Source organism: Drosophila innubila (assembly GCF_004354385.1).
Source record: "Drosophila innubila isolate TH190305 chromosome 3R unlocalized genomic scaffold, UK_Dinn_1.0 2_E_3R, whole genome shotgun sequence".
In the NCBI taxonomy this organism is placed as follows: domain Eukaryota; kingdom Metazoa; phylum Arthropoda; class Insecta; order Diptera; family Drosophilidae; genus Drosophila; species Drosophila innubila.
In genome coordinates, this window is record NW_022995380.1 from 27852824 (window position 1) to 27862824 (window position 10001).

The following is a 10001-nucleotide window of genomic DNA, read 5'->3' on the forward strand; positions in this document are numbered from 1 at the left end:
CTACACAGTCTACGGCGTCATCGACGCTATTTATATTTGCGTCAAGTCTTAAGGCATATTCATTAAAGTTTTATAGACAAATTATGTCAATTTAAAGGTAAACACGAATCAAAGTCGGATTCATTTTAAATCAGTTGCGTCTGTCTTATGATCGCATTGGCATTAGGAAAATTGTGTTGATAATATATCTCATTTGACTATAAATTGATATTAAATTTGTTTACCTAAAATACTTTGAACGTCACACAAATGTGCAACTGCATTTTGTTGACGTTGTTGGTGTTCTTTTGAGATAAATACGACAATTGTTTTAAATATTAACTGTATTTAATGTAAACATTTATTACTGGTTGCGACATGCATTTAAAATATTTACGTCTATTGAATTTGGCACCAGACGTTAACTTGGCCAATGGGAGTGCTACCAAGGTTGCCAAAGTTAAAAGGAATTTTGATTTATTGCAATGACGCTTTAATCTTCGTAATGTTTCCTGTTATTTGTGCAAAAACTGTGACAAGCCCTGGTTGATCTCATTGGGCCAAGTTGTTGTTCATAGCGCGTGTCAATTGATATTGAACTTGGCTCTGGGTCTGGACCTGGCTAAGTCTATGGCTTTGACATTGAAGTGTGACACGGCGCTCAGTCTTGTTTATAGGTATTAACTATTACATATTATATGCTCGTATTCTAATTGCAAAATTATTTATTTATTTATGTTGTCAACGAGTTGACAGTTGTAGGCGTTAATAAACGTGTTTCAGCAATATGTATGAAAATTTTAATAAAACTCATAAAAGTATCTTTTCTGTAAATGCGAAACATGCGCTTAGATGTGACTTAGATATGTTGTTTTCCATATATCCTATATAAATATATTCTCACTTTGTTGTTCCAAGACCGAAATACACTGCAATTGTCATAAAGTACCGGCTTTTACCGAAAATACTTGTTTATCTTAAAATACGATAATGTAATTCATTCGTTCTACTCAGAATCCATGCAACAAAGGAGCCAAAAATACAAATATAAATAAGATGGAATTAATTAAATGCATTTCAGTTTAGCAAACAAGCAGTCGAGTTTAGTCGACGTATATTTTGTTTGAAGACGGGCAGGTTTGCTTTAAACTGGGAATAATTTCAATAATAAAATCCAAACATATACCAAATATATAAGTGTGTTTAGAGTGCGTTAGTATGTGTATGCGTGCATGTGAATTTATTAGTTGCTAATCTCAAGGTCGCATTAATTTGTCTTATTGTAATTAAATTGATCGTCTAGACAGGTTTGGGCAACAGATTTATTTAGGAACGGTTAGTACACGTGCAGTAAGTGAACACACACAGTACATATATACACTGATAAAAATGATGTTCTAAAATCAAGATTTTGGTCTAAAAACAAAAAATTTTGGTCTAAAAAATGCGTTGAGAACATGAAATTCTTAGATTAAGATAACTCATCTTGGTTTTGAGAACATTTCAAATAAGACCAAGTTCTTATTTTAAGAATAAATATTTTTAAAACTAAAATCAAAAAATAAAAATGATTATTTTTCATATTTTTTTTTTTAATTATTTTTTTTTTTTACATTTTGTTCTGTTTTTTGAGATGAATGCTCTTCATTTAAGAAGTTGGTCTTTATCTTCAGTGTATTTATATATTTATTATTATTCAAAAAAATTTATGCTTTTTTATATCAATGACTTGCATAATTTTGATCAGCTTAAGAAACGTCTTATCTCAGCTTTCTTCTGAAAGCTCTCCTCTTGCAGACCTTCTCAAAATGTTCACTCGTGCCAGTCAAAGGGTTACAAACTTACATATGCATACAAAATAGCCACATTGAGCGCTATCAATTTTAATTTCATGATAAAAGTTAACCATTACACAGCAAACGTCGAAATACAGAAACCCAAAACCTCCGAAAAAAAAATACACATGACACCTTAAAACCTTTGAAGAAGCTATGTAAGGTATATAGGAATGTGTTTCCATGTTTGTACATACATTTATGTGTGTGTATGTAGTACTATCCCATATGTTATATGCTATATGCCTGGGCTATGATACCATAATCCACGAATAAAACTAAAGAAACCACAGCAAACACAAAAAAGCTCACAAATAGTTCAATGAACTGTTTTTGTCTTCTGTATGTTGCCATGCTGTTAGCTCTCTCTCTCTCTCTCTCTCTGTCACTCTCTGTATTTCTCGCCTTCTCTCTGGCTCTCCCCACATACAATGTATATCACTCTTTGCCCATCGCTCACATCGCTCTCCGTGTTTCTATTTATGTTGATTTGTGTATTTGAATTAATTTTGGTATCTTTAAAGTTGAAGTCTATTAAGTTGAAATGCATCGAAAGCTTCGTTGAAGACTTTGCTGTACATATAGACTTTAAAATATTCTGTGTATCTGCGTATCTGTATCTACAACTCTTTATCTGAATTTTTTTTTTTTTTTTTTTTTTTTTTTAAGTTTGTGTTTGGTTTAGGGTTTTGTCACGTAGACAACGTCTGTTAGCCAGAAGCTAGTTTTGAATGAATTTTGATAGGAAGCACATGCAACTAATTTTCACTCAAATTCAGAGTGCCACGAATCTGTTCACATGCCTCCAATCAAGTGTGAATAATGCCAATTTGGATACCAATAAGCCAAGCATTTAGGCTTAATTGTTATGCTGATAGAGGCGCTAGATGGATTGGTTTCAGCTTTAAGCCATAGTGTTTCACCTGACAGGTGTACAAACACACACATTAAGCTGGCCCAAGTGTGTGTGTGTGTGTGTGAGTGCCGGCTCACGTTTCATGCTTTTGTCTGGGAGTCTCCAAACTTCATCGCTCTTTTTTTGGTCAAGTATTTTGGTAAATTACATGTGGAAAAAATACAAAGCAAACACCGATGATCTAATGCTCTTATCGATGCATGTGTTAGAGCATTGGATCAAGTCAATAATATACATTTTTTAAAATTTATTTTTCAATGATTATTTGATATACTTGTATCTATTTGTCACAAGTTATTATTTGATCTACAAATTGCCAGAATTTGCAGATATGCCCAAAGTAAGAGCATTATAATTATGATAAATATGTAGTAATAGCTTTTTAATTGAATTGTTGCAAAAAGTAAGCGAGTATTGTTGTTTGTTTGTTTGTTTATTGTCATTGTGGGCGTGTGTATAATTGATTGGCATTACACAATAATAATATGTATCTATGAGTTGATATCTATGAGCATAAAGTATGTAGGGAATTGAGGCTGCTCTGCTTACGTAATTCCATACGAGACGCATTGACAGCTGACAGTTGGCTCTTTGGTATTTTGGCCAAAAGCTGTTTGCTATAAGTGACGTCACTGATAGCAGCCACTGTTGTTTTGGCTATACAAAGTATATGCAATTGGCCACTTGGCCTGGCTGCAAATTTGTTCACTTGGACTTGGCCAACAAGCTTAAAGTCAGTGCCAAGTCATGAAAATTGCAACGTGTTTTGGCATTAGACGTGAAAGTGCGAGTTACACTCGAGACGGCGATAAGCGGACGTGGGTGCGGGGGCGGGGGCAAGGGCGGGGGCGGACTGTGAGCGGACCAGGGATACGAGACCGTTGAAGCCCACATAAACGTCAGTTACTTGCTTGGTTTTTATGGCACGTAATTTGCAATTGGCAAAGCAAAAGCCAAGTGACCACCACAAATGTCCACAAAAAGATACAGATACAAATAGAAATACAAATACAGACGAAGACAAATACAAAAACAGCGACAGCAACGACGCGTTTGCTGGCAACTTTTCACTTTTCATTTTGCGCTTTTCCTTCAATACAAACACTTACTAAGTATCTTTATATATATGTATATATATATAAGTATCTTTTGCGCATATTTTGGCCTGTTGGCCTATTAAGTCTCTGGCTTGAAAAGTTCTATTGGCTTGGCAGTTGGCCAAATTGCAATTGGCTGAATGGGAGAAACCCAAACACTTTGCAGCGACCCATTTAGCTGCATATTGCGCATACGCCCCGTTGTGATTCAAAAATTTCAAAAATCAAATGCCAGCAACATTATCATGACTAATTTGAACTTCAACGGAAATGTAACATTCGTCACGTGAGTTGCTCGAAAACAAACAAATGGTTTTGCCAATAAAAAAATATTTGCAAATTAGGAGAAACTTTCTGCTACCAGTTCATCTTATCGTATGCAGAATATGAAGATGGAACTGAAACTGAAACCGAAAGATACATGTGTATGCTGTGAGAGTGTGTATTTGTGTGTGTGTGTGTGTATAACAAAAGGCACTTGTCTGGGTGAAATTTTCACTAGTTATTCAAATGAACAGCAACAAAAAGCTGATGGCTGAACAAACAAAACAGTCAACAGTCGATATAGAAAAAACGGAAACCGTTAAAGTCAAATAACAACAACAGCAACAACAAACGTTAGTTTTTAAATCGCTTTCAACTTGTACAAGTTGTTGTTGTTGTTGCTCCTCGTCCCGCCGCCTTTGTTAATGAGGCGTGCGTCGTTGTTGTTTTTGCCCCCCACTCGAAAGCGGAGTCGCTGCTGGAAGATCAATGCGGTTATCGTTGGATACCAAAAGTCAAATGTTGCTGCTGCTGTTGTTGTTGTTGTCTACCACTTTCGTTGTTACTGTTGTTGATTTTGAGCTTTGAGCGATTTTTCATTGGAATAGAAAGTGAATTGAATTTGTTTTCAGTTGTTGTTGCTGTTGTTGTTGTTGTTTCATTGCTCTTGAGTCGCAGTCGTCTTCATTGGTGTTTTGGTGTTTACAATGAAAACAACATTAGTCGAAAATTGGACCATGTCATTGACCTTTGTTTGCCCCAGAGCAGTGAGAGTGTTGTTTATCTGTTTGTTTATTTTTGTTATTTTTCTTTCAAGAGAAAAACGCATTAGGAAAGCTTTGCTGCCAATGGATTTTTCTAGTGCGCACAAAAGTCAGGAAAAGTTGAAGAAAATCGCCCATTAAAAATAGAGATTGTCGTTAAATATTAATTAATTAAACTCTCTTAAGGAACTACAACTAAATAGCAATAAACTGGTAATCAAAAAGGGCTTTACTTGAATAAGCCGCCTTCTGGAAATTACCAATATTTGCATTTCTTGCCAGTTTGTTAAATTGGACCAACAGTCGCTGACTCGATTTCTTTTACCAAAATGTGTAAATTAATGCTTCCCACCAGCTCGTGCCAAAATAAGCAACAACAACAACGATAATAAAAAAAACTACAATAACTTCCAGTTAGTCGCTGAGTTTGTTCACCTTTCGCCTAATTATCAAAATACATAAACGAAACGTACCAGAAAAAAAACACAAAAATTCAAAAAAAAAAAAAAACAAGTGGGAAAGGCTATAGTGGAGATCCCAACCATAGGATACCCGTTACTTATTTCAATATATGTATATAAAAGTACTTTAAAGAAATTACATGTATTCCTTTGAAAGCATTAAATCGCCATAACTGCCGTTCTAGTTGTTCGGTCTTGATGCGATTCAGTGGGATTAGAGATAATACTATTAGATAACGTTAATGACCACAAGAACTTCATTATTTTTAAAACTGTGGGTGTGGTGGTTTTTTGCGATTTGTGGGAGCAGAGAGGGGCGTGGCTTAGATTTGAAACAAATTTGATCTGCGTGGGGTTTATAGAAATCTGTATGCCAAATTTGGTTGCTCTACATCTTATAGTCTCTGAGATCCTTTTGTTCATACAGGCGGACAGACAGACGGACAGACAGACAGACAGACAGACAGACAGACAGACAGACAGACAGACAGACAGACAGACGGACAGACAGACAGACAGACAGACAGACAGACGGACAGAGAGACAAACATACAGACAGACAGACAGACGGGCAGACAGACGGACAGACAGGCGGACAGACAGGCGGACAGACAGACACACAGACAGACAGACAATCGGACAGACAGACGTACATGGCTATATCGACACGGCTGTTGATGCTGATCAAGAACATATATACTTTATGGGGTCGGAGATGCCTCCTTCTCCCTGTTACATACATTCCAATGAACACAATATACCCTTTTACCTTTTTTTTAAGTAACGGGTATAAAAAGAAGAAAAAAACATTGAGCTACAAGACGCGTGCAAAGGCAACGCTGACTGCGACGCTGACTGAGACGCAGAGTCGACAACTTCAATGAAATCAATTTAACGATAATAATTTTTTGAAAGCACAGCAACAACAGCAACAACAACAACAACAACAGCAGCAGCAGCAGCTACGGATACAACGCCGTGAAGCCCTGCCGCTTCATAAACATTGAATCAGCGCCAGGCCCCAGTCCGGTACCGTTGGAAATTTCTTGCTTTTTCTTTTCTCAACATATATGTACATATACTATATACAATTTGTATTTGTATTTGTAGCATTTTTTTTTTTTTCGTTGTTATTGTCTTGCAAAAATGTAGGTCAAGTTATATGGTGAGTATCTCAGTGTGGGACGTTGATCGTTTGTATGTATGTATGTATACATATACACAGCTCCAGAGTCGACCAGACAGTCAGTTGATCAGTTAGTCAGTCAGACAGTCAGTCAGTTGATCAGTTAGTCAGTTGCAGCGCAGACTTTTCTAGTCGCTTCATCCCAGTCAAACTTTCACTTAGAAAGTTCTGCTTGCGGTTATGCCCGTTTTTTATGTTGATTTTTTTTTTTTTTTGGTTTCAATTTGCTTTGAGGGTGCCATAAATGACGATTTAATAAACGCAGTGTCTGCTTGCTTGTTAACTGGGTCAATACGTGGGCCTGGGAAACGATTTTTGGCTCAGGCAATCAAGCGATCAAAGCGATCAATTCATCACAATATGCATGCACTTCATGTGCTCGTATTAATTGCATGTTCAATGTAAAACGCGAGAGCTTTCCGTTAGGCGGGCGGCATCGCAGTCAACCTTGTCAAAAACAGCTGCTGCGCCGCTCTCACTCTCTCGCTCTCACTCTCTCAGTCGCTCAGTAGATTTCCCTGAACTTCATACAGAAAAGCTAACGCGTCTATTTATAGCATTAGCTGCACAGCACATCCGCGTCTGTGTGTGTATGTGTGTGTGTGTGTGAACTTCCTGTTACTGCAACTTGCAGAGAGCTTTAACTGAGTGAGCTTTTGAACTGATGTTGTGCTCTCTCGCACGCTTCGCTCTCAGCGCTCAGAATGCAGTTCTCAGTTGCTGCTGCTGCTGCGACTGTTGTTGTTGTTGTTTTAGTTGTTGTTGTTGCTGTTATTATTGACCTAATCACTTGTGGAGCACAAACGAACATTGAACTTTTACTTCCGCATGCAATTTAATGCACTCGTGCTGTTGTTTGTGGATGTTGTTGTTGCTGCTGTTGTTCGTGTTGCTGTTGTTGCTATTGTTGCTGCTGCTCATATTCTATTGATCAATTTGCCATTTTTCGCCGGCAGCGACCGCCCAGTGACATTAATTAATGCACACAGATTCATCAAATATGCGCTGGCCGTTTGCAAATTATATTTTATGGCCCCAGCGGCAATTTGTCTGGGACAGGCCCTAGGACAACCTGTAACTTACTGAGCCTGTCTATCTGTCTCTCTGTCTATCGGTCTCTCTGTCTATCGGTCTATCTGTCTATCGGTCTCTCTGTCTCTCTCTCTCTGTGTGCGTGTTGTGGCTGTGCCTGGAAAATTGTGTAATTAAATGCGACAATTTTGTGCGCCTCAGGGCGGCTGTTTAAGCCATAAAGAAACATCTTTAGGATTATGTTTTAAATATGTTTTCATTTAATATTATATTTGATGTGTTTTTGTGTGTGGATTTTGTCATATTTGTCGTGCTTGACGGCATATAAATAGCTTAATATATACTTAAATTATACAAAATGTTTATGTTATAATTATTCATGCTCATTTTCACACATTAAAAATAAAAATAATAATTGTAATAATAAGAAGAAGAAAGCAAATGATTAACTTTGCGAAAATTGTTTAAAAATTAAAAAATTATGCTTATAATTTCGTTGTATATAAAGTGAGTTCTCAACAAATAAAGTTTTGCTTTTGACAAACTATTGGCGCATAAATATGACACTAAATTTAATACTTTTTGAATAGTTTTCTCATTTTTTTTTCTTTCTAGAAACAAAACTGATAAATATTATATAAATATATATGTAGTATGGATGTGCGTATGATAGGATATGCAAAAAGCAACAGTTTGTTTTTTTTTTTGTGAACAATTGAACAATTATTAAATTAAATTAATAATAATAGTAATTGTAATAATAATAATAATAATAATAAATAATTTATGCATAGTGTAGTTATTAGTCATTTAAAAAAAAACTAAATACAAAAGTTTTGAGGTCGGACGACTTTCTTCGGCGCCGGCAGCTGGAAGTCTCCTCGCGGCCACGCAGGCGCAACCAACGCGCTCCCCCAATCATGTCCAGAATTTTGGATAAGGCAAAGGCGGTGTGCTGTGTTGTGTTGTGTTGTGGACTGTGGGTGTTACTTTCCGTTTATTTCACCGCCTAGTACTGTCCGGTGGGGTCCAGTTCTAGGCTGGCCAGTTGCTGCCTCTGCTTGTGGCGTGTGTCACGCGTCTCCCGTGGACGTCGATAGGTGCCCGTTGGATCGAGATCGAGCATTTTGTAGTTTTATAGTTGCTGGAATTGGCTGATGCAAATTGTTGCCAATTGTGGTTATACTAAATGTGTAGAGTCACGAGAGTGGCTAGTAGGTGCCAGTGGGATCCAAAGCAAGCGACATTTTGAGACTTTTCAATGATTTAATATGCTTCAAATTGAAATCTTTCTTCCCTTTTTTTTGCTTAATATTGGCCAGTGGGATCCAGATAAGCTGCCATTGTGTACAATAATTAAGTTATGTAGATTTGAAAGCTTTTGTGACTGTTTTGTGTTGGACGTGTTGGCAATGTCTTCAGTATTGGCCAGTGGGATCCAGGTAGGCTGCCATTTGTATGCCGTGTAATTAGCCAAAAATACTTGAATGATTTCAGCACGATTTGCTGCTGCTTTGTTTTATTTGAAATAAACGTTGGCAGTTTCTATATATATTGAACTTTATACTGGTTCTCTGGTGGCTTCGTTTGTTGTCGCTGTCGATGTTGTTGTTGTTGTAAGTTCTTTTATTATCACCAGTTGTTATTGACTGATTATACAGCAGTTCGCGTGTGTATGTATGTTTATATTTAGCTTTTTTGTTGTTTGCTGTTGCTGTTGCTCTTGCCGATGTTGCTTGAGGTTGTCAATAGTTTTTTTTATATATTTTTTTTTTTAGGAATATATATAGAGTCACTGACACTTGGAATCCATTAAATACTTTTGCTGTGCGAACTTGATTGTTTATGAATTTAAGCGGCTGTCAGCCTATTGTTCTTGATTTGTTTGTTTTTGCTTATGAAACCGAGCAAAAATGATATTATCACGTAAATCAAATAATACAAAACTAAAAGTTCACAAGTTTTATTTTTTTTTTTTTTGTTGTTTAAACAATTTTTAGCGCTGAGAATTCGCTGACTTGATCTGTGTACTCGTCGAACGTTGTCGATCTTATGATTCAAGACATTGCCCATACGGCGTTATTTATATGAATCTGAGCGCGCCGAAGAGAGCAGAGAGCACAATTGAGCCTCGTGCGGAGTCCGGAGTCGGAAGCTTCAACGTCGTCGGCTGCGAAGAGTGTGCAAGCGCAAAAGAGAACGATAGACGGCAGGTGTGTTGCTCTTAGCTGTTGCTCTTGAAATCCGCTCAATGCGAGAGTGAGTGCGAGAGTGAGTGCGAGAGTGAGTGCTTTGGTATTTTCATTCATGTGACCAGATAGACCTCTCTCTCGCTCTCTCTCCCGCTCTCTCTCCCTCTCTCTATCGCTTGCGTGTGTGCGCTCTCTCTTTATAGCTGACTAAAGGCATGAGGGCATTACGCACACACACACACACACACACACACGCACACATGTCCGCCTCCACC

At 37.3% G+C, this 10001-nt stretch overlaps 1 protein-coding gene across 1 annotated transcript; it reads right to left on the reverse strand.

Annotated features, from left to right (window-relative positions):
* Positions 1 to 8395: 8395 nt before the first annotated feature.
* LOC117792126 (peptide tarsal-less AA) lies at positions 8396 to 9584 on the reverse strand. The gene has a single exon (XM_034632117.1). The coding sequence runs from the start codon at positions 8658 to 8660 to the stop codon at positions 8544 to 8546; it is 117 nt and encodes a 38-aa protein (XP_034488008.1). The 5' UTR covers positions 8661 to 9584; the 3' UTR covers positions 8396 to 8543.
* Positions 9585 to 10001: the final 417 nt, after the last annotated feature.

Excerpts from the sequence above, each read along its gene's own strand:
- LOC117792126 (XM_034632117.1), bottom strand. The coding sequence starts at position 8,660 with ATGCTCGATCTCGATCCAACGGGCACCTATCGACGTCCACGGGAGACG.